We start from the raw sequence: 26,387 nt of genomic DNA, 5'->3' as shown, positions 1-26,387 counted from the left end.
ATTTTTAAAATTCCTTTATTTGTTCTAGTTTGTTGTCATTGTTGTTGCTGGTCTGTACCCAATCTTGAAGGCATGAGCTCTATAAAATTATTTAAAATATACTTTTATTTATCTCAAATATTGCTCTTTGAAGATTCAGTGGGAGTCTCCATTTTCCTCTTTATGATTTTGTATTTATTTGGTCAACTATTGCCTGGAGCTGATGTGTAGATCAGGAAGTGACTCATTATTCTCCTGAATGGTTCCTATGTCTCAGTTTTTAATCTGCATCAGCTGGAGGCAAGTAGCATTCCCTACACCCTCCAGTCTTAACACATAATCAGGAACTTGGCATAGGAAGATAGTGGTGGTGAAAGTTCTGGCCTGGCTGGCTATGAGAAACAGGCAGCTAATCGAATATAAACAAGTCAGATGGCATTTTTAATGTGAGTAAGAATACAAGTCTATTTTAAAGTTGTTTGCCTGGCCACTGCCAGGCATCTGTTAGCTACTGTGTTTGCGTATTCATTCTCTTGTTCCCTGTTTCTGTTTTCCTCTCGTATTTCTAAACTAGAAATTCCCAGATCAGATTTTAATATTTGCTATTTGATAGAGGATTGTTATTACACAATAACTAATGGAAAGACAAGATGACATCACAGCAGCTTTGGTGTTGCTTTCTGGCACCTTCTCAAATTTTGCAACAGAACACTTGAGTATCTAGATGCTGTCTGTTCTCACAGTACCATTTTTTAGAGAGTATCTCATTTCAAGCTAGTATAAGATATAATTCATTTCTCCCCAACAGTTTAGAGCCCTGATAATTTTTTTGGCATCAGACATATTTATGCGGAATTCTCCTACATTAACTAGAAGGAGGGCTTTCAGACATGTGCTTTTGATCCTCCCTGCAGTATCCTTTTATAAGTTCATAAATCAGGAAATCCATTCAGAATTTGTCTAGTGGTGCCCTAGCCACTTAAATTCAAAGCCTTGGCAAGATCAGAAATTGCCTAAAACTGATTCTTCCATTATTCATCAAGTTTAGTTTTGACAACAGAAGCCATTTCTAAGATAGTATTTTCATAAAATAATGAAATTCTCCACAATGGCTTCCCTGTGGGTCTCCACTAGGTTTTACTTCCCATCACTGTTGGTCTTCCTTTCTCTCCATCCCATTTTACCCACAACTGTTGGTTTCAGAAAGAAAAATCAAATGAGTGAAGGGCACTGAGATGGCATCACATAGCGTCTTGGGGTTTCAGCGTGAAAAATTCATCCTTGGTTTCTCCTCCTTGAAGGAAAGCATTCAGTTCTACAATTTGCTTACCTGCTTTCTGGCTCGCTCCACCTTTTGCCCAGTCTCTAAATATTTGAATACTGAATTTCTCCATTCCTTTTTGGCCCTTCTTTTCTGAAGGGTGTGCTCAGTAGGTTCTGGTGAAAGGAGTCGTGGCCTAGGCCCAGGGAATGTCTTACCTTAGAGTAGTGCCAAAAGGCAAAGCTTGTGTTCTGTCCTCCCCCAACTTCTGTTCTGAAAAATCATATTGAATACATCCTCACACACTGAATGGGTAATCAAAAGGAAGAAAATTAAAATTTCAAGTAATCCCATGACTCAACAATGGTAAACGTTGTTGATACTTTAGGGTATAGCATGAGTTGGTATGTTACAGTGTGATATGGTATAGTAAGATATAATATAGTTTAGTATAGTATAAGTAATACATGGGACATAATTATACTAAACAACTATTCATTATATAAAATTAAGTTTTAACTAGGTGTCATGTATTTTTATTTGCTAATTCTGGCAACCCTGTAATAGCTCTAATCCCAATAGGCTAGTTTTCTATTACATATACCGTCAATAATAATTTCACGTTTTCAGAAATTAAGAACTAGAAAAATAACATTTCAGTAATAATTTTGTTTAGGAAACTGGCCGAAATTTGCTACGTATGCAGTGGGTGGAAAAATTATCACCTTTATTGACTAGCAGTATGAAGAACAGAAGAGTGATTTTAGTTTGCATTTTTATGTTACTGATTGAAAGTTACAGCTTCAATATGTATTAACCAGTCAATTGGTATATATCAATTATGTCAGGTGATTCTGAACACTAAGTGATGAGAGAAAATTTTTATTTCCAAGTAAATAAAAGATAAACTTGCCAGACTAAAATCTTAAGAAAAAGAGATAGAGTAAATTCATGTGGAAAAGATATAATAATATCATTACTTTTTCTTCCCTAATGCTTAAAAAAAAATGAGAAATGCAATTTCTGTAAACCCCGACAAGGAAAAGAATTGTTGTTTTATCAATGATCATGGGGTTTTATTTTGGAGAAGGGGATTGGAGGTTGTTTTATTTTATTTTAATTTTTTGATTTATTTTAAATGAGCTCATCATGGACATGGTTTTTCTTAAGTTCACCATATTATCGTCAGTAATGCACTCCTGGAACCTAGAAATGATTTCAGGTGATAATGAGGACTGCACATAAGGTATTTGTGACTTGTCAAGCTCACAAGAAATACAGAGAATCATACCTGAACTTCTGCCCTATCTAAATCAACTTGCTGTCACTCTTTGACAGTATCATATTTCAGACAGTAACTTTATAAATTTGGGCACCTAGAGAAATTTCTTAATAAACTACAACATTTCAAAATGACATTAACAGTAGACATTTTTAGGTATCAAGTGCAGGCAAGAGTTGCTAAATGGGTTTGTATCACAAACTTTTCCAAGTTCTTGTAATTAGCGTAACTATAGTAGGTGGGAAATCATGCCATGAAGATTTCCTCCTTACCTACAGACCTGTTTCCATCTATTCATCCTCACTGGAGATTAGTGTGGACAGCATTCCTAAAGGTTGGGCTTTGGAGAGAGTATGCAAATGCTCAGTGAGTGTATGTGGACAGTGACAGGGCCTCAGGGCTCACAAGGAGCCTGCAGGAAGATCTGCAATGCTAATTAAGGGAAAAGCAATTCTCATTCTTCTGGCTTGTTCTGAAATCACTTCTTGGCAGTAAAAAGCTACTAAGATAATGTGCAAATCTGACAACTGGGAAGTCTCTGAGTTAAAATGGATACTTGATATCATCTCTCCTTTCTGGTCATTGGGCACTGGTGCTATTTTGAATATTATTTTCAGTGTTGAAATGACTTTACATGATCAGAATCACTCAGGTACGGTCCATGATTAATATGATGTGGCAGCAATGAAAATCAGAATTAGGGCATGTTTTAGTTGGTAGAGTCTTTAACCATGTTTAACCAACTGGCATGTTTTTATTCAAGGAATTCCCCATTTAAAAAATATAATGTTTTTAACTCTTTATTCTCAATACATCTGTGCTTTTAACTTGGTCATATTGAAGGAGATCAACAAGAGATATGAACTCCAGCTGACCCACAAACTGGAGCCAGGCAATCGGAGGCTCCAGACTCCCACCCCATCCTTGGAATGTACATTCTACAAACTGTTCTCATAACCAGAGCTGTCTCAAGGATGCAGCCTTGAAAGAGTAATGTGTTGTTGAGACCATCGGGACTGAATATGTGACTGAACCCCATTAAGGTCTCTATGTAAACTTTTAAGATTCTGGCAGACAGGTGCAGAGATCCTGAGGCTGCCAGAGACAAGATTTGTATGTAAGTTCCCTTGCTTGTTAAACCTACCCTACCAGTCTGGAGTGGTCTCCCTTTTTCTTCAGTCTTCCCTTGCCTTCCATGTATGGGGCCAATTTGTGAACCAATGGCTATAACTGATAAGGAGAGAATTCCTATAGAAAGATGTATACATTTCCCGTCTGGAAACCAGTACTGTAATACCACTACTGTAGTAGTCAGTACTTAATACCAAAGTATTTAAGAATGCAGCGGTTAAGTAAAATACCCTCTGGGCTCTGATCTATATGAGTCTGAATCCAAGTTTAATTTTTACCATAGCTTTGTGACTTTGAGGAAGTTATTTAAACTACCTGAGCCTAAGTTCTGTATCTATGAAGTGAAAATAATATTAGTACCCATCTCATATGATAATATAAGTAAAGGCACAATTCGTATCATATGTAAAAATTCAATGAATAATAGCAATTTCTGTGTAATATTAACAAATTTAACTTACATTATCATATAATTCACTATAGAAGTGTTATAATTATCGCATTTCTTCCTTAGTTTTTCCCATCACATATGATTAGCAAACATATTGAGGCAGAAATAATTTTTTTCCTTCAGACATGTTCTCCTAGGGTCTGCCACTGTTAGCATCGGCATATTGCCAAATAAGAGATGGAAAGTGATGTCTTTATGTAAAACCTGTATTTTCTAAATAAGGTCATTAAAGAAACTCACTTCCTATTTGTCTGGGTGAATCTTTCCTTTTTGGAAGTGGAGAACATTTTCATAGAGGCTCTAGGAGGCTCTGATATGAGAGTATTAGTTTGAGACAGAAAGTAATCTTACCCTTCTTGTACACTTGGACTGAGAGCCATCAAAGTAAGTTATCACCTATTCTCACATCCCTTGAAATCCTGATTAATTCTCCAGCAAAAGTACTCTTTCCTGTTACGTTTCACCACCAACTCTGGGAAACAGCATGCCTGCTTTTACATTGAAACTTTAGCAGTTGTGCTTTAAATAAAGTTTTATCCTTGTATGGAGGAATGACTTGCATGTACTATAAAAACTTAGTTTTCTCTGCATAAATCCATAAATATTGCATTAAATTCCACTTCAGGAATCCAGATTTTCTTGTCATTGTTTTTATGCCTCTTTTCTCCTAAAATATTTAAATTTGAAAACAATATTTTTTTTCTAAATTCCCACCCCTTCTACCATTTCTCATGATTGAAGTCATGAGAGAGAGAGAGAAAGTCTAATTTATAATATGAACTATATATACTTGGAATCAGAAAAACAAACTTTGTAAACAAAACATTTCAGAAAAAAATGCACAAAGATGGGGAAAGCACTGAATTTGAAATCAGAAGAATTATTTTTAGTTTCTTCTTCAACTATTGATGAACTGTGTAACCTTGGACAGGTCGCTAGGTCTCTCTGAATCTCAGTTTGATTACCCACAGAATGAGAATCAGTACCTGCCTGCTCTGCTTCTTAGAGCTTCAATGAAGAGAATATAAGATAAGATATAGAAGTATTATATAAATTAAAAATCCCCACTCAAATATTTAATAGTTTAGGATTAACTGCTCATCTGTTCTTCAAAAACTCTTTTTAAATGTGTGAAGATTTTGCTGTCTTTTAAAATCGGGGATCATGCATTGCCCTGACATGTTGCAGGGCTGGGGGTTCACTACTGCCAGAACATCTTATACTACATAATTTTTCTTTGAACATTAGGATATATTGATAAGAGAGGGATTATGAAAAAAACATACTGACATTTTACCTAAAGGATTAATGAATAATTTTCCTTTATCCTGTTTTTAAGAGAAAACTCTTAAAGTTGCAATATTGACTAATATATTCACCCTCATCTACATAATATAATATATTCCTCAAACTTTTTATTAGCCTTGAGTGGCTATAAAATCTTAGCTGTTAAAATGATTTTTTTTAGATTTATAACATTCCATAAAAATTTTCAGTGTAAAAAATATTTTCTCCTGAGCTTAAACTGTACCAGCCTCATGGGTATTTGTTTGTTGGTTGGTTGGTTGGTTGGTTGGTTCTTTTTTTTTAAAGTGTTATTCTCCATAGCACAACATCCAGGTGTTAATTTAAACTTGCATTCTAAGAAAGAAAATATCCGTTGGTATTGCTGATTTTTTTTTTTTTTAGTTTCAATTTTTTAATGCTAACCAGAATTTAACAACTAACAAAACAGTATGGATTAAATGACCCCAGAACTCCATTCTTTGTGGGCCTAGAATTAGAAATTTCTTGGTATCCACAAACATTAATTGCTAGCATACTTTAAATATGCACATAAACATCTCTGAAATGTTTAAAAAGGAAATTTTTAAAAACAGACAAACCTGGATTTGATTAACTTGAAAGTAACATAAGTAACTTTTACTTAACCAATTTAAAAGTAATATAACTTTTACACATAAGTGTGAAACCTGCTTCTCAAATTCTTTTTTTAAAAATTTTATTAAATTTTTTATTTTAATTCTGGTATAGTTAACATACAGTATTATATTAGTCTCAGGTATAAAATGTCATGATTCAACAATTCTATGCATTACTCAGTGCTCATCATGAGTAGACTCCTCAAATTCTTTTTAGAAAAATTTATCCCAAAATTGGGGTATTAACCAGGTGTCAGCCCCATTTGAAATAAAAAAAAGATGGAAGTTGCCTTAGGACAGCATTTCCCAAAATGAATTCCACAAAGTAGGCCCTCAAGATGTTCTTTTTATTTTTTTTTTTTTAAGATTTTATAAATTTATTTGAGAGGAGAGAGTTCACATGTGTACGAGCAGAGGGCAGGAGGGACAGACAAGCAGATTCCCTGCTAAGCAAGGTGTTGGACATGGGGCTTGATCCCAGGACCCCAGGATCATGACCTGAGCTGAAGGCAGATGCTTAACTGACTGAGCCATCCAAGCACCCCTCAAGATATTCTTCTTTAAAAAATCTTTCTTGCCGGAAAGATTGCTGTTGCTGTTAAAAATTCTAGTTAACATGGAATTAATTATCATCCTAGAGCCAAGTCTATCTGAACACACCCTGGTTTGGCTAACCTTAGTCAACGTGCAGATGTTTGGACAAATAATTATATACTCTTGTGCACCAGTGAATTTGGGGGTGGTTTGTTTTGCAGTGTTTTCATGGCAATTGCTGACTCATATACTGCTCCATTGGAGTTTGCTCCAAAATAATACTGTTATGTCAGTGATAACTGAAAGAGAACATGGGAGTGAACTCAAGTGATATATTTTAGGGCATTAAATTTGTGGATTTGGTGGGGGGTTAGTACCTTAATTCTTAAGTTCCTGAAAACTCTGTCCTGTCAAAAGCATATAATTTTTTAATATCTTACTTGTTTTATGTGGTTATTCCAACATTTCCAAGGAAAACATACCCTCTCAGACTGCTCACGTTTCCCCACTTAAACCAAATGAGGTCATGAAAAATATTTAATTAACATGAATATAAACTGGAAAAGAAATGTGCATTTTATATATAAAGACCAAAGGTCCCACAAAATCCGAATTATTATCAAATGTTTTCACAATATTCATTTTAATTTTACTGCTATTCAGCAAAGGAGGTGAAAGAGTAGACCAGAAACTCCCTTGCCTAGAGAATTGGTAATCCTGGCTTGACATTGTTCCACCAGACTCTCACTGCTGCCTGCCTAGGCCTTCATCACTGGGCCCCAGACAAAGACCCCTGTGATCTTGATAAGAACTGTGCTCCTTTTTTCACCATAGCACCTTTAGCATCTCTTCTTTCTTTTGTATGTACACACCTGATCTAGTCCTTCTTGTCTCCATTTCTACATGTTCTAGCTTCTTCCACTTCTTGAATTAGTCGACTTCTGCCTATAAAATAGGTGATGGTAGGAGTGAAATGATTCATGTATATGGAAGTCTCTTACCTGATTGCTCAATAAATGTTGACTGTCCCTCTTTTTCCTGCTTGTCCTCCTTGTCCTACTATTGAATTAATGTAGTCCAGTGAGATATGGACATAAATATAGATATATGTTACTGAATATATGAAGATGAATGAAGTAGTCATGAATAAAACAGCAATGTTATTTAAATTAAGCTGTTGGGATTCACAGTGATCCTTCTAGGATTTGATTGTGACTAACAATGGTTAGCTGAGGAGCATACCATCTAAGAACACAGGACCTAGGTGAGACAGCAGATCTGGGTTTGTACCATAACTCTAGAACTTACTGTCTTGTAAGTTAGTACCCTCCCTTAAACCCAATTTTCTCATCTGAAAATTGGAAGTGATAATATTTAATAAGATACCATGTATAAAGGATAGTATCTGATAGACACTATGTATAAAGAGCTTAGGACAATGCTAAATATATAACCAGCACTCAATAAATGCTAGCTATTACAACTATTATAAAGAGCTGAATTTATATGTAATAATATATTAATTTTTACAATACAAATAATTACCTTAAAACAAGCGTGTTATTAACCTTATCTTCATTTTAAAATCCTATCTTTATGAGCAGAAATGCAGGGGCAAGAAGGAAGGAAGTTTTATTGTATTAATTTATTTTACTCCTACCATATTTCTGCTCTGCCTTAAACATCAGATAGCTGGAGTTTAGGGGTATTCCTGAAAAAAAATTCTGAAGGTTAATGTGTATCATCTACATGCTCCAGAGCATAAGCATATTGCCGGCTGGTCAGATAAAGGTGAAACACAGTAGAATAAACCTACGATGACCACACCTCTATTTTAAGGCTACCTGGGGGTGGGGGCTACTGAAGCGTAGCTATTTTAACAAATAGGAGTAGGAGTGATTAATTACTTTTTACTGTCATTCAACAACTTGTCACCCAAGGAGTAACCTCATTTCTCCAATTCCCATAAATTTAATAGAGGTCACATAGTGGCCTACTTGGCTGAAAAGCATTGCTCCTGAAACCCTGATGGTACTTTTAAGTCTGCTGATGTGTGAACATAATTCTCTGCATCTCTTAGCCCCACACACTCTGTCTCTCCCAGGGAGACACTTTAGTAGATCTATGTGGCACCATGTGGAAAGTTACAAGTGACGAGTTCTCTGATTCATTCCTCTTTCATGTAACAAGAAGATAGAAAATTTAAAACCAATGGGTGTTCTTCTACAGTGTAGAGCTTCTTTCAACTGTGTTAAAGAACTATAAAAAGGTATTTATTGAAATTTAAAACTATTAGTAATGAGACCCTTGCAATGAACATCTAGTTTGGCATCTCAAAAGAAATTTTAAATATCTTATTTAAAAATTTGCAGGTTAAGTTAGTGGTTAGTTCTTGTGCCTAATTCTCAGCCCTTAGATGCACTAACCCAGATGAAGAGATTTCTAAAAAGCAAAATATCTTCAAAGATGTGCCACACACCAGGTGGAATTAAAAAAAAACAAAACAAAACAAAACAAAAGGAAGGACATCATAAAAAGTAGATTATTATCTACATCTATTGCATGCCCAACTCAGAGACACAGAGCCTTTTGTAACTAGAATGCTAGCAGTCCTCAGCTTCATTCAAGGACTTATTCGGGGCATTCTCGGTGCTATTTCATCTCCTAAATCCATTATTAGCCCTCTCCTTATGTATGCATAAATGTTAATCCCTTCAACATTTGGGAAATGGAAGTTGACAAGCAGTGATTTATTTGATCTTGAGATATGAAGTTGATGAGAAGTGGTGAAAAAGCTGTAAACTCTGGGGGTTAAATTTCGTTTTGTTTTGTTTTCCCTTCCAATTCTCCTGGCAAAGACAGTTTTATGTGTAAGTTCTAACAGCACCAAAGTGAACTACAAGGACAACCAAGAAGAAACCACCAACCAATCTCAAGCAAACATTTGACTTGTGTCAGTCTTTTATAAAAAGATAAGCTTTTGGAAAGATTCTACATGGTAAGAAAGAAAGGGAAATATTAAACTAAGGTGAAATCCAGAAAACAAATTTTCCAAAAGAAAATCCTTAGGAGTTGTAGTGAGAGAGTCTCCCCAATGTCTAACAGAGGTATTAGGTACTTTTTTTTTTTTTTTTAAGTGACTTAAGGGGCACCTGGGTGGCTTGGTCGGTTAAGTGTCTGCCTTGGACTCAGGACATGATCTTAGGGTCCTGGGAATCGAGGCCCACATCGGACTCCCTGTTCAGTGGGGAGTCTGCTTCCTCCCCCCCCTCTGTCCCTCTCTCCGCTCATGCTCTCTCTTTCTCTCTGTCTCTCTCAAATAAATAAATAAAATCTTAAAAAAAAAAAAGTGAATAGAATAACTTGGGACCATGAGCCTGACATAAAGGAAAGAGAACTTTCTATTAAAAAAATCAGTTCTAGCCTCTGCTACTAACTAGGGCAAATCATTACACCTCTTTTAGCATAGGTTTTAATACCTGTCAAATGGAGCAAATTATTTTATCTACTTCATGGAGATACTAAGAAGTTAAATGTAATTATATATTTGAAAATGTTTTAGAAATTATCAAAGTTCATTAGTAATGGAATCTTTAATAGATTTCATTTTTTTAGAGATTGTCCACTCCACATTTCTGATTTGATTTTGTAAATTATTTTTTACTTATTGCTTCTGGTTTAAAATTCACTTTGCAATTTAATCTCTAGTTCTTTATAATTTTATATCCTCTAATTCCCTAATCTTACTTTTTCAAAATAACCAAAGAATACTACCTCTTCAAATTATCTTTCATATTTTGTTAGAATATAAAGATTCAGTGTTGGGCTTTCCACCTTCTCTATCTTTGGCTCCAGTCCTTCTAGATAAGCTTTATTCTCAGACATTTGTCACGGGTAGCAAAAAAGGATTCCTCAACATTGGGCTCGTGCAATTAAAAGATCTGTATCTTGAAAAGCACTATGACATGGGGTAGATGCAGTTCTCTGGAGTGGTTAAAATGTGTAGAATGGGGAAAGAAATGCAGAATATGCCAAAACACCAGACTTCCTTGACAAGGCACATAGAAACCAACAAGAAAAATAGTTAGAACATGGAAGACAAATAATGAAGGATCTGAGCAGAGAATCCATCAATAATGCAATAATAAATGACCAACAAATAGGCAAAAAAGGTTTATTCTTATAAGTAACTAAGGAAAGTAGGGGATAAAGTTGCAAAGAGTACTAATAAGCAATCTTAGATAGCTGCTGGCAAAGAGCTGGAAATAAAAGCTATGATTTTTTCCCCCCCTGGGGGAAACACAGAAGCATACAACAAACATACATATAGATAAAACTAAAATAATGAGTTATGCATTTAAATATGTTAGTGAAAGAACTTCAGAAGAGGGGGAAAAAAAAAAAACCCTAAGGAAAGAAAGAGAGAAAAAATAGCCAAGATTTAAACCAAAATTGATGAATTAGAAAGCAGAATAGGGGAATTAATAAATTATTCTAGGAGTTTGTTGTTTTCAGAAAAAAACAATAGTCAAACCTCTGGCAATTCTAGTTAAGAAATAAAATAAAACTACAAAGTACTGAGAGTGAGGAAAGGAATGACATAACTAATAACACAGGCATTTAAAATGTTCCAAGAATATGATATTCTTCACTGTAATGACAGACTTTAAAACCTGAGTGAAACTAAAAATTTTGTAAGACTATTAAAATTAACAGGATTGATGTAAAACATTGAAAACCTGAACAGAAAAATAATCAAATAAGAAAAAAAAAGTGAAAGGAACTCAGTTCAAAATTTTTTTCAACTATTTATTTCAAAATGTTCTACAGTATTGAAAAAGATTGGAATCTTTCCAGTTTGTTTTTACAAAGCTGGAATAAACCTGATACCAAAACGTGATAAACAAAACTCAAAATAAATTAATTGGAAAAAAGTCAAATTATATATTTACTAAATGAAAATAAGTCAGTAACAATTAGAACAACACAATTTAGAATAAAATTTATGAACAAACAGTATAGACACACACAACCAATAAACGTTGAGGTTGAGCAAATAATCAAGTTAAGGTATGGTGCTATTTTTTGCCCACCGATTCACACAGAATAAATAGATTAAAACATTGCTAATACCTAGTGTGGGTGAGGGTAAAGAGAAACAAGAATTTAAATATTTTGTTAGTTAACGTGTAAAACTTTTCTGTAGGAGCAATTTCATAATGTCTGTTCTAAAATGAGTTTTTTGGATTGCGATGTATACTCCTGACTCAGCAATTCCAGTATGGAAGGAAATCTTATGACATATAGAATGTAACAGTTAGGAAAAACAAAGATGTGGGCAAAGATGTATATACAAGGCTGCTCAATGTACATTATTTATGACATTGAGAACTTTCAGTGTCACTAGAGAAATTTCTCACTGGAGAAAACATTAAATGGGGATCTACTTCTAAATTTCTAACAGTTTAATAGAGTTCTTTTTCCTATCTGTGGTGCACAACCAGCTCTGTTTCATTTCGTTTATCTCCCAATCACTTATGAATTGATACTTCATTAAATACAGTAAAAATGAATTACTAGGAAAAAATGAAGTAAAAATAAGACAAAAATACAAAACCCAATTTTCTTATTATGGGATCCAACAGATATAATAGTTCTCTGTGAAGCTGTTATTAAGTTTTCTGAGTATTGACTCTGTTTCTTTTCTATTTCATCATAAATCAGTAGTTCATAGAATGACATTGTATAGCACTAGTGTAGTGATTAAAGACAAAGACTTTATGACCAGACATCAAGGTAAAAATCCCAGTTGTTAACTCTACAGAATGATCTGTAAGCTACAGAGTAATCTGCCCGAGGAGATTACTTCAACTCTCTGAACTTCAGTTTCCTCATCTGTGAAATGAGTTCTATGGACTGAATGTTTGTGTCCACCCCCCTCTCGCAAATTCATAATGTTGACGTCTAATCCTCAATATCATGGTATTAGGAGGTGAGCATTTGAAGGGCGATTAAGTTATGAAGAACAGCCCTCATGAATGGGGGTGAGCTCATAAAAGAAACACCAGTGAGCTCTCTGGTTGTCTGTCTTTCTGTCATGTGAGGTGACCCTGTCCATTATATATTTGTAAGAGAACCTCACCAGAACTCAACCATATTGGCATCCTGATCTTGAACTTCCCAGTCTTAAGAACTATGAGAGATAACTGTTTCATTTTTTAAGACATCCAATCTATGGTATTTTGTTATAGCATTCTGAATAAACACAATGGGCATGAAAATAGTGCTTCATGTTGTGAAGAAGTAAACTCTACTAAAGAAGTAGAGTTTAATGGCAAAAAAAGCCAATGATATTGCAATCAATCTTGAGATTCTCCTAGAATATGGAAGTGACAAAAAACCAGAAAACTTAAAGAATAAAGATATAAGATGCAAATTAAGAATTACTTTCTTAAGAAAGAAAACACAGCAGTTAGAATAAGATCAATAATCAAATATGTAACTGAAGATAAGTTTTATAAGTTAAAAAAATACCCTGAGTATGGAAACACAATGAACATCCCTCTTACCAGGTAAAATAGATGAGAATACAACATATCTGAATTCAGGATAGCAATATTTTTTTAAATAATTTTGAATTACAAGAAGCTAGAAAAAAAACTACAGGCTTGAGGAAAGGGAAGAAATTTCAATATAGCAAGTTATTTATTTATTTATTTTTAAATTTTTTATTTTTATAAACATATATTTTTATCCCCAGGGGTACAGGTCTGTGAATCACCAGGTTTACACACTTCACAGCACTCACCAAAGCACATACCCTCCGCAATGTCCATAATCCCACCCCCTTCTCCCAATCCCCCTCCCCCCAGCTGATCTCCCTGATATGAGGAAGTGGTGATGCAACATGGGGCTTAAGTGGGTAGAAGAAGAATTAATCTCAATATAGCAAGTTTTTAAAAATTATGTTCTGTTTCATTTTTAAAAAGTGCTGTTTTTTCTTCTTTACCTGGTAAATACAAGAATGTAAATGGAGAACTATGTATTTGCAGAGAAATGATTATGTGTCAAGAAATGTATACTCACCCATGTTAATTTGCATGTATAATGTTAACAAAAAGACATTTGCAGCTATGCACTAGGTCAGAAAAGTTACCATTTACATGACCCCTCTTGAATTACTTGGAAGTGGGCACTAACAAACTGAAAGATGATTAAGAAAAAAATAAATAATGAAATCATCCAAAAGAACTTGCCAACTTCCCTCTATTATTCCCTCTATCACTAAACACAACCCTTATTTCATGACAAATGTCCTCAAACAAGAGACAACGATGATAAGAAAGTAGAGGGGTGGATACATCCTTTCAGAATGGCTTCTGAATAAAACTTCAGAGCAAACCTCAGTATGAGTTACTATTCCTCATTATAGGAATCAGTCTGTAATTTGGCACAGAAAAAACTTTATGGAAAAAGTCCCTCAGATATAATTTATCTTCTCATTTAAAACCCCAGTTAAACATGATCACAGCTGTTCTAAAAAAAAGGCAGAGAAGGAAAAAATGAGAGACACTTACATACTAATATGGTAATTTTTAATTAAACTTTACTTGAGATAAATATAGAGATAAATATAGATTTAAGATAAATATAGATTTATATGAAGTTGCAAGATATAATGCAGAGATCCCATGTATTCTTTATACCGTTTCTTCCAATAGTGAGGTCTTGCAAAATATAGTACCATATTGTTATCAGAATATTAGAATTGATACAATCTACCAATCTTAAGCTTTCTCCAGGTTTACTTGTACTCATGTGTGTGTTGTGTATGTATTTAGTTCTGTGCAGTTTTAAGATCTGTAGATGAATGTAGTCACTCAAGATATAGGGCAGTTCTATCATTACAAGGATTCCTTCCCATTGGCCTTTTATAACCACAACACCCATCCCATCACTAACCACTAATCTCTCACAATTACTAATCTGTTCTCTTTTCCTATAATTTTGTCATATAATAATGCAGTATGTAAATTTGGGGGGTTGGCTTTTTTTCTCAGCATAATTCTCTAGAGATTCATTTAAGTTGTGTGTATCACTCTGTTTTTCCTTCAAATTACCAAGTAGTATCCATTCATCCATCATTGCAGTATCTCATAGTATGGGTGTACCACAGTTTAATCATCCACCCACAGAAGGACATCTAGATTGCTTCCAGTTTGGGACAGTTAGGAATTAAGTTCTATAAACATTCATGAATGAATTTCTGTGTGAACATTCATTTTCCTAGGATAAGTGGCCAGAAGTGCAATTGTTGAGCTGTAGAGTAGCTGCATGTTTAATTTGTTAAGAAACTGCCATATTGTTTTCTCCAGCGGCTGTACAATTTTACATATCTGTCATCAATGTGTGAATGATATCATTTCTTGGCTTTCTCAGCTTTTGGTATCATTTTTATTTTAGCCATTCTGTAGTCATAATTTGCAGTTTTAATTTGCATTTCTCTGACTAATTATGGTAAACAATAAGCTGTTAAAGATCTTTTTTATGTGTTTGTTTGCTTCTGTATGTCCTTTGTGGTGAAATGTCTGTTCTTGTCTTTTGCCCACTTTCAAATTGGATTGTTTATTTATTTATTTCTTCTCTACTGATGAGTTTCAATTCCATTATGGTCCGAAGATATATATTCTGAATGATTTCAGTGTTTTCAATTTGTTGAGATTTGTTTTATGCTCCACAATATAGTCTTTTTAGGTTTTATATATATATTTATATATATTTTATATATATAGAGAGAGTATTTATATATATATATATATAATACTCTACCTAACTACAGCAGAATGCATTATATATATATATATATATATGTTAAATGACATATATATATGTCATTTAACATTTTTTTGGTTGATTATGTTGTTCAGATCTTCTGTGTCTTTGGTGATTTTCTTTCTAGTATTTTCATTTTTGTTTAGAGGGGGATATTGAAACACCCAACTGGAATGGTTACATGAATAGATTTTAATACATTTTAGTTTTTTAATTGGTAACATATAAAAAGAAGCAAAACATATAAAAAGATGCAAAAATTATATACAATATATAATTTATTATGGTATAAAAACATGAAAATTATAGAAATTATCAACAAATTTTTTCACTGTGTATCTTTTTTATTATTGAGGTACAGTTGACATACAATATTATATTAGTTTAGGTGATAAAATGATTTCAGGTGATGATCTGGTATTTTTATCGTAAAATGATCACCACAGTACGTCTAGTTAATATCCATCACCAGACATAGTAAAAAATATATTTTTCTTGCGATGACTTTTCAAATTTAATTTCTTCACAAATTTCATATATGCAATACAGTATTACTAACTATTTTCACTGTGGTGTCCATTATACCACCATGACTTATTTATTTTATAACTGGAAGTTTATACCTTTTGATTCCCTTTACCCATTCCCCACTCCCTGCTCCTGCCTCTAAAAATGTAGTGATCCAAAGGGACACATGCACCCAAATGTTTATAACAGCAATGTCCACAATAGCCAAATTATGGAAAGAACCTAGATGTCCATCAACAGATGAATGGATAAAGAAGATGTGCTATATATATTCAATGGAATACTATGCAACCATCAAAAGAAATGAAATCTTGCCATTTGCAATGATGTTGATGGAACTAGAGGGTATTATGCTGAGCGAAGTAAGTCAATCAGAAAGACAATTATCATATGATCTCCCTGATATGAGGAATTTGAGAGGCAGAGTGGGTGGTTTGGGGGGTAGGGAAGGATAAAATGAAACAAGATGGGATTGGGAGGGAGATAAACCATAAGAGACTCTTAATCTCACAAAGCAAGTTGAGGGTTGCTGGGGGTTGGTGGTGGTAGGGAAAAGGTGGTTAGGTTATGGACATTGGGGAGGGTATGTGCTTGGTGAGTGCTGTGAAATTTGTAAGCCCGACAATTCACAGACTTGTACCCTGGAGCAAATAATACATTATATGTTAATAAAAATAATTAATAAAAAAAAAGATTGATCATTTTCATTCTTTTCCTGGCCTTCAATCTTGTAGAAGTAGAGAATACTTCAGTTGTTAGAAGATCAGGCATTTATTCTTCACTTTCTCTCAGTGTTTGTGGAAAAAGCCCTTAATATTATTAAGTCTAAAGGTCTGCTTCCTCCTGCCATGTAAGATCTGAATGTCCTCATGGAGGTTATTCCTTGACTACTTTCTGAATGGCCCACCCATTCATCCCACCAAAAGTTTGCCTGAGAAAGGAGGCTTATCTGCTCCATCACATCAGAGAGGAATACAAGAAGAAATGACAAAATATGCACACAATGTGTGCCTTGTTTACACCCTGATTTGTGTAAGATTTTATGTGAGTTCAGGAGATTTGGCTATTTGACACTTGAAAAAAGTATTGGTTTCATTTTGAAGATCAAGTTTATCAAGAAGGTCTAGAGTTTTAATGACAATATACCAACAAATAAAACTACACAATTTTTATTTGTTTTGTTTTGTACTGATTTGGGTTTTATAAAGAGCTAATGCCATTCACAAATCTTTTTTTTCTGAATAATTGTCTATTTAGGTATTTCTGGGTCTTATAGGATCAGATTGATAGAAGAGGGGAGATTCTGATGCTGCCCCAAGCTGCTGCCATGTTCAAACTACAGTGCCTTTTTTTTTTTTTTAACAGATTTTATTTTATTTATTTGAGAGCAAGAGAGCAGGAGCTTAGGGGAGGAGCAGAGGGAGAAAGAGGGAGAAGCAGAATCCCCACCTAGCAGGAAGCCAAATGCAGACTTGATCCCAGGGTCCTGACCTAAGCTGAGGTAGATGCTTAACTGACTGAGCCACCCAGGTGCCCCTCTACAGTGCTTTCTTAAATTATATTTCAAGATCTTTTTACACCGTCCTTGACATTTGTGAGGGTCAGACTCAGGAATAGTTACTAGATCAGTATTAAGTGTTTTGTCTCTTTTATTATCAATCAGGTAATCTTTATAAAATATCCAAACTTAACATTAACTAAGGTCATCCACAAATAGTCTTTCCTTTTTTTCCTCAAAATAATTGAGAAAAGAGTTTTATGATATATACTCTGGGAATCCTTTTTTTTTTTTTTTAAAGATTTTATTTATTTATTTGACAGAGAGAAATTACAAGTACACTGAGAGGCAGGCAGAGAGAGAGAGAAGGAAGCAGGCTCCCTGCTGAGCAGAGAGCCCGATGCGGGACTTGATCCCAGGACCCTGAGATCATGACCTGAGCCGAAGGCAGCGGCTTAACCCACTGAGCCACCCAGGCGCCCCTCTGGGAATCCTTTTAAGAACATGAATAAAATTTGACTATTTTCTAAAACATAATTTGAGAGGAAAGACCCTTATGTATTATGTATATATAATTGTTACAAGAAAGGGATAATAGCTTATATACCTAAAGAGTTCTTAAATTAATAAGAGATTAGCATGTCAATGGAAATAGACAAGGAATAAAAAACAGGTATTTACACAGAACTAAACCTAACCAAAATTCAATTTTAAAAGATCTATCTAATGCAAATTAAAGTGTAAAGGCAATAAGTTTTGTCTGGCCATTAGTTTTAGATTCAATAAACATTTATTGACCAAATAAATGAGGCAACATTTTTCACCTATGAAATTGGAAAAGACTTTTAAATGATATGAATTCTCACAATTGACAGGATATCCAAGCAAAAGATAATATTATCAGGTAACTACCAATTCAAACTATGATATTAAACATCTAGATTCTAGATTTTATTTTCTCTTACAGCTTTTGGATAAAATACATTTTAGAACAGAATACAGCCATTCTCAAATGCATTTCACTTTAAAAAATAATTGGCAATAATGTTAATGTGAATGGCAAGCCAATCTCAATTTAATCTATAAAAGAAAAATTAGTTTAAACTATATAATTTAAATAATGTTTAGAAAAAATTAAACGGTGTTTAGAAGACAAAAAAATGTATATTAAGGTATATATAAATAGGTATGAATTCCAAATATTATTGTCCCCAGTGAGAAAATTTTCTCCAATATATGTCAGATGGAGATAGAAAAGAGCAAAAAAGTAGGTATTCTAAATAAGGTCATTTAACAGAAAGCAGGGTTTCATCTTCCCATCAGCCTTAATTCAAGGAACAGTAGAAAACACGGAGGGAAAAAGTGCTGATGTACCCTTGTCATATTATTGAGACTTCTTAATGTTTGAGGTTCTCCTAAAAAATTAATTATTTTCTTCATCTACAGTTTATCTATGGTGCCCAGAAACCACTGACTTCCTGGAATTTTTATTAAGAATTCTACATTCTTGCCATGTTTTTCAGATACCGTGGCCTCTGCCAATAAATTCTAATAAATTTTCACTTCTATTCTTTCAATAACATCTTAGAGAATATGATTCAGACTCAAATTAATCACCGATCATGTTAATGGTTCCTAGGAGTTTACTTCCGATACCCCTTATTATATTAAATCAAACTTGATAGTGTGCTAGATCATTGCTCAGCTGGGTTTTCATAAAAGCACTGGTATTTAATGTGATTTATACCTGGTTTTCTGTTAATATCTTTGCTTATTGTATGCTTTATTTTTTAAAATAGACATTCTTAGCAAATGGTACCCCCTTAAAATATATCATGCTTTTAAAATATTTTATAGGAACCATTTTACTGTAAAATGTGTTACTTATTTTATATGATAGTCCAATAACAGTGAACAGCAACAATTTATTTAATTTACAATCAAAATATTAATATTTAACTTGTAGTTTGGAAAAAATATTCATACATGTACATGTTTTGCTAATATAAAAGCTAAATTACTTGGCAAGATTATTAGGAAATTTAAGGTATTATTTTTTTTTAAGCTTTGCAGCAAAGGGGCAGCTCTGGGAAAACCATTTGAAGCATCTGCTGAAGATATATCAAGTGTGGCAAGTTTCATCGAGACAAAGCTTGTTACCTGCTATCTACGCATGAGGAAACCTGACCTTGCCCTGAATCATGCACACAGGTAAAATGAAGTATTAGTAACTGCAAGTAAATACTGTTCATGCAAGCAGAGGGCACTATGTGAGCTTGTACAATCAACTTCCATTTCATTTAAATTTAAAGGCAAAACAAAAAAAAATTTCTTTACTACTTGATTTATGTTAACCTAGACAATCATAGAGAGCACAAAGGGCATCTCAAAACCTATGGAAGGAACAGACACATAAACAGCTACTCATAATGCAGGGTAAAATAAAAAGGCAGAGAACTGAAGTAGCAAATTATTACAGCAAGAGAGGGGAGAGTGAATAAGGTAAGGGATGAGAAGGATTTCCAAAAATGCACAAGATATGGAGAATAGCAGAAGGAAATTTGTACTGTCAACCATAAGCAGAGACTTAATGTTCATGGCTTATTTGGTAATAGGATAGCTGATTCAAAGGATGCTATGTAAGGGTAGGTGTGAAAGTTGTCCAAAGGTGCAAGACACTTATTGTGCTTATGGATTTCTTTTTCATATTTCTATCCATCTTCAGAAGTATCATTATGTTATCTTGTGGGTTCCTAGAATCCCCAAGCTTACCCAGGCCTCTTTTTCTTCCATAAACATATACCTCTCATATGTTCTATTTCCTAAAGACCTTGCTCTTACCATGGATAATATTCAGCTGAATCTATAGCAAAAATAAACTGATTATGTTATGCTTTTCAAATAAGTTTTCCTTAGAATTATAATACCTCCTCCCCTTTCTGCCTAACTTTGGACAATTTACCTAGAACTTTTGGTTTTGTCTATTCTCTGATCTCAGACATCTGTGCTTCTTTTGGATGCAAATAAGAAACTAATATCAGCATGAAAACATAATGTTTGCCTTGTTAATAACAGCTATCAGTTATACTAAGACCCATCCTGTGAATGGGAGATCTGCAAACATGACAAACATCATTTACAGCTCCACATTCACGAGGACGTAAAAGATCTACCCAAGATTCTTCACAAGGAGACCTTGAGTTTGTAGGTTTAAGCTTTCCATTAAGGATACACAAACAAAATCACTTTGAAATTCGTAAGATAACCTTCTTGAAAGAAGTTTTTCTCATCTTTGTTTTTATTATGTTATATTAGTCACTATACAGTACATCATTAGTTTTTGATGTAGTTTCCATGATTCATTGTTTGCATATAACACCCAGTGCTCCATGCAATACGTGCCCTCCTTAATACCCATCACCATGCTCACCCATCCCCCCACACCCTTCCCCTCTAAACCCCTCAGTTTCTTTTCTGGAGTCCATAGTCTGTCATGGTTTATATCCTCCTCTGATTCTCCCCCACTTCATTTTCCCCTTCCTTTCCCTAATGTCCTCCATGCTATTCCTTATGTTCCACAAATAAGTGAGACCATATGATAACTCTCGTTCTCTGCCTGGCCTATTTCACTTAGCATCATCTCCTCCAGTTCCATCCATGTTGATGCAAATGTTAGGTATTCATCCTTTCTGATGGCTGAGGGTCTCTCTCTCCACAGATCACATCATATTTGATGTGGAAAACCCAAAAGACTCCACCCCCAAATTACTAGAACTCATACAGCAATTCAGTAATGTAGTAGGATACAAAATAAATACATAGAAATCAGTTGCTTTCCTATACATTAACAATGTAACTGTAGAAAGAGAAATTAAGGAATCAGTTATATTTACAATAGCACCAAAAACCATTAGGTACCTTGGAATAAACCTAACAAAAGAGGTAAATGATCTATACTCAAGGAACTACAGAACACTCATAAAAGAAATTGAAGAAGACACAAAAAGATGGAAAAGCATTCCATGCTCATGGATTGGAAGAATAAACCTTGTTAAAATGTCTGTGCTGCCCAGAGCAATCTATACCTTTAATGCCATCCCAATCAAAATTCCACTGACATTTTTCAAAGTGCTGGAACAAACAGTCCTAAAATCTGTATGGAACCAGAAAAGACCCCAAATCACCAAGAAAATGTTGAAAGAGAAAAAGCTGGGGGAATCACGTTGCCTGATTTCAAGCTATAAAAGCTGTAATTACCAAGACAGCATGGTACTGGCACAAAGACAGACACACAGATCAATGGATCAGAATAGAGAGCTCAGATATGGACCCCCAACTCTATGGTCAACTAATCTTCAACAAATTAGGAAAAAATATCCTGGAAATAGGACAGTCTCTTCAATAAATGGTGCCGGGAAAATTAGACAGTTAATATACAGAAGAATGAAATTCAACAGTTCTCTTACACCATAAACAAAGATAAACTTTAAATGGATGAAAGACCTTAATGTGAGACAGGAATCCATCCAGCAGTAACCTCTTCGACATGGGCCTCAGCAATTTCTTTCAAGACATGTCTCCGAAGACAAGGGAAACAAAAGTGAAAATGAACTTTAGGGACTTCATCAAGATAAAAGCTTCTGCAAAACAAAGGAAACAGTCAGCAAAGCCAAAGTCAAACCAGGGAGAAGATATTTGCAAATGACACTACAGATAATGGGCTGTCATCCAAGATATATAAAGAACTTCTCAAACTCAACACCCAAAAAACAAATAATCAAGTCAAAAAATGGGCAGAAGACATGAACAGACACTTCTCCAAAGAAGACATACAAATGGCTAACAGACACGTGAAAAAATGTTCAACATCAATAGCCATTGGGGAAATTCAAATCAAAAGTTTTCCTGCTAAATAAACTACACAACCGAAAGGCAGAGTCTCTTTGACACACACACACACACACACACACAAAATCATAATCATCCCTATACTTTTTGGAAACATTTTATGTGGATATAGTTTTGAAACCTGATATCAGGACATACAGTCTGTCAAACAATTTGTTCTGTTTCCACTTGAAAGAACCAATATTGGAAATGTAACATATATTTCCATATGTCAGAATGTTTGAATATCTGGGCTACTTACGTGACTTGTGGTCACAAAGGGAAAAATATTTGAAATTGGAACTGACCCAGAAAATTTATAGGCATATGTAAACAATAAGTTGAGATGCACTGGAAGTAGTTATTTATCACCTTCTCCATGATTTTTGCTGTACATAAAAAGGGTCACCAACATGGCCTACATATTAAGGAAAATACCTCCTGGATATCAGAATGGTTTGATGGATTTTTAAATCATATTTAATAATTAAAAAATTCCAAATGAAATGGTCATGTCAAAACTTAATTCAGTATTATAAAAATAAGTAATGAACATTAGTAAAAAATTCCATTGCAATCCAAATATAAGGAAAAATAAAATGCTACAGGTCAATAGGTTCATGATTTAGATTTAGCAACTTTTGTTTCAAAACTAAGAGCACTTTTTCAATATTTGAAAACTGCTGAGAAGAGGACATACAATGGTGAATAGTAAAATGATCTTAAATATTACACTTGGATTAAGTTTCATCTTTTCTTTTTCTATTGTAAAATAACTTTTGCTTCTGTTTCTAAGTTGAACATTAAGTAAGAAATGCAAATCAATAGAGGTTAAACAGTCAATTCATACAATTAATAATGCACTAAGTGAAATAAATCATTTTCTTGGGCTTGTCATCCTGCAGAACTGTGGAAGTCAGTGCATAGGATTCTAATATTAAAGTGTTTTCAAAGATCTTGGATTTTAAAACAGAGTCTGATATATAATCAATAAATATATTTCTCAAAATAAATTAATCAGAATTCTCAATCTATAAATAGCTTACAACCATTAGTTATACAGCAAATGCAGAATTTTGCTTTTGTATTATTACCACTTTGTGATGCTTGCTACTAATCATGAATCAAAATTAAAATATTCCCTTTTTGCATTTATTTGCATTTGCTAAGCATTCTTTCTTTAATTTTATGTAAATGTGAGGTCTGCTGCATATCTTTAGGAGATTTGTTAGCACAAAAATTAGCTTAAAAATCATCTGTAGTTTTGCTTCTGATAAAAATAAGTGCATATTGTTATGTCATGTACAAGACTACAAGAACCATAACTTCATGGTTCTAAGTTCAACAAAGATACATTTTGAAATTAATCAGATGCATATTGCTATTTAAAATATGATAAATGAGATAAAGGCTCTAGAAACACTTATTAACAATTGCTTTTCCTAATAACATGTCCAAAGTGGTTGATATGCATATCATGCTTTGTTTTGCCTTTTTTTTTTTTCTTTTTTACTTCAACCAAAAGCTTTGCCTAGATTCACCAAACACATCAACTCTTACCTCATCAGACTAGTGCCATTGTTTATCAGGAAATTTTTTTTTTAAGATTTTATTTATATATTTGATAGGTAGAGATTACAAGTAGGCAGAGAGGCAGGCAGAGAGAGAGAGAGAGAGCTGGAAGCAGGCTCCCTGTTGAGCAGAGAGCCCGATGCAGGGCTTGATCCCAGGAGCCTGGGATCATAACCTGAGCTGAAGGCAGAGGCTTAACCCACTAAGCCACCCAGGCGCCCCAATCAGGAAGTGTTTTGAATATTCCTAAGATTGATTTCTAATTACTGCTATCTTATCAAGAATAGAAATTGTGCTATAACTTTTTCTATCTTGTATTTATATTTTGATATATATAATTGTAAAGATTTTAATAGTGTATATAACTTTTTTTTGCATGTTTCTCATCTGTAGATTCTTGTTTTTCTTGCAGCATTTTGATGACACAAAGTAGAAGGCAAAGTAACAAATATGTAGAAAAGATCCCATTTTCAAAATTGTTTTGTAATGGTGGCATCTTCATTCTTTCATTCATTCAACAAATATTTATTGAATGCCTACCTAAACCCTATGCTGTGCAGTGGAGAAGCAGTTGTAAACAGGAAATATATTTATACACATTAGGAGAAATGTCAAATTGTAAAAAAATAAATAAATATAAATAAATACATGAGAAAAAAGAATGTGATAAATGCTATGAAGGAAATAAATATAATTTCATGTTACAGAGGCAATATAGTATATTGAATCAGAGCAGAGTCTGGAATCTATCTAGGCTTCAAATCTGACTCCCCCACTCATTAGTTAGCCTGAGTTTAATTCTCTTTAATATCGGGTTATAATTATAGTACCTACTTCACAAATATTATTTCACAAGGTTTTGTGAAAATTAAATCTAAACCCATGAATTTTTAATTCCACCTATGACAGAGTTACTGGCATTGGACCTATCTTTCTACTGTAAACAAATAAAACTGGACAATATATATGAGGCAACTCTTTTCAGGAATTGGACAGTGGTCATGGCAGGACCGTGATCCTCGAGAGAAGGGAAATACGTATGGTGTGCCCCACAATTTTATCAGTTTTTGCTAGGAAAATAATTTCCTATCATATTTCAGGGAGATAGATATCAAGTTAAACTGCAAACTCACTGACCTGAGGAGGCAGAGATTAAATACTACACTGAAAATAAGCTGTAATTTATAGGGTAAGTGGCCACAAAAAAGGTAGCTATGTGAGGGGATGGAACCAGAAATCTGCATGAGGATTTATTATAGATTCTTAGCCAATGTGAGGAGTGAGACTCCATGTAGCAGAGATTGCGTGCTGCAGGCATAATAGCTAAATGAAAATATGAGACACCCTGCAGTGATGGGACATGTTGGAGTGACAGTGTGAAAAGACCTCACTGAGTACCTCAGGCATTCAGTTGAGACCTCAGAAAGACTATGCTTTAAGAATAAGGACCATGACCTCTAGAAAGGGCCACACATTAGGATTAAGCCAAAAGAGATCTGCCCTAATGAAGACTAGAGCCAAGCATGACAGGTACAAGAGTATAAAGAGTATACACTATTTAACTGCTTGGTGAGGAAAACAAACAATAACAACAACAAAATCAAGAAGTTTACAGGGATGATGTCATAATCCCAATTCCTTACAACGTTTCAACTGAAATGTCTGGCATAAAATTAAAAGTTAATATACATGCAGAGAAATAGGCAAATATACAAGTCATAGAAACAGAGTCCAAGGTGCCTCATATGTTGGAATTGGTAGAGAAAAATTTTCAAGAAGCCATTACCTATTTTTGGGCCAAGGCCCTTGAGATAAAGATTATAATAATGACTGAAGAGATGAGACTCTCAACAGAAAAATAGAAACTAAGAACCAAATGGAGATTTTGGCATACATTAATAAAATACCTGACATTTTGAAATGTACTGATTGATCTTAGCATTAGTTTGGATACTGCTAAAGACTGAAGATGAATTTACAGAAATTACCTAGTATGAAGAATGGAAAGAAGAGAGATTTTAAAAAATTAACCATTGCTTCAGTGACCTGTTCTCAGGGACAGTAGCAGGAAATCTAGCATACATGTAATTGAAGTTTCAAAAGGAAAAGAAAGAGAGAATAGGACATCAAAATATTTACTGAAAATTTTCCAAATTTGATTAAAAAATGGGGATATCCAGTCAGCCCCAACTAGGGTAAAATAAAAAGAACTACATCTAGGAACATCATAATCAAACTCTTGAAAACCCAACATGGAGAGAAATCTTAAGGGAGTCAAAGGAAAATAGTACATTACATAAAAGGGAACAATGATATAAGTAACAGGTGACTTTTAATCAGAAATAAAGGAGGTTGATGTGCCGGAGTAGAACAGTTGATTACGTGTCTGCCTTCACTCAGGTCACAATCCCAGGGTCCTGGAATCAAACCCTGGTTGGTCTCTTTGTTCACTGGGAAGCCTGCTTCTCATTTCCCCTCTGGCCCTCCCCTTGCTTATGTTCTCTCTCTCT

At 34.2% G+C, this 26,387-nt stretch overlaps 1 protein-coding gene across 2 annotated transcripts in view; it reads left to right on the top strand.

Moving 5' to 3' along the window:
• The window catches only part of SPATA16 (spermatogenesis associated 16), a 244,138-nt gene that overhangs the window by 56,929 nt on the left and 160,822 nt on the right, over positions 1 to 26,387 (top strand). For both annotated transcript variants that reach the window (XM_045088170.1, XM_045088171.1), the window contains exon 3: positions 19,484 to 19,629. In XM_045088170.1, coding sequence (XP_044944105.1) covers positions 19,484 to 19,629 — 146 coding nt within the window. The remainder of the gene's footprint in view (positions 1 to 19,483; positions 19,630 to 26,387) is intronic.

The sequence above is a fragment of the Mustela putorius genome, unplaced genomic scaffold (genome assembly GCF_011764305.1).
Source record: "Mustela putorius furo isolate JIRA1106 unplaced genomic scaffold, ASM1176430v1.1 tig00003834_pilon_pilon_pilon, whole genome shotgun sequence".
Classification (NCBI taxonomy): Eukaryota; Metazoa; Chordata; class Mammalia; order Carnivora; family Mustelidae; genus Mustela; species Mustela putorius.
This window is presented reverse-complemented; position numbering and strand designations above follow the sequence as displayed.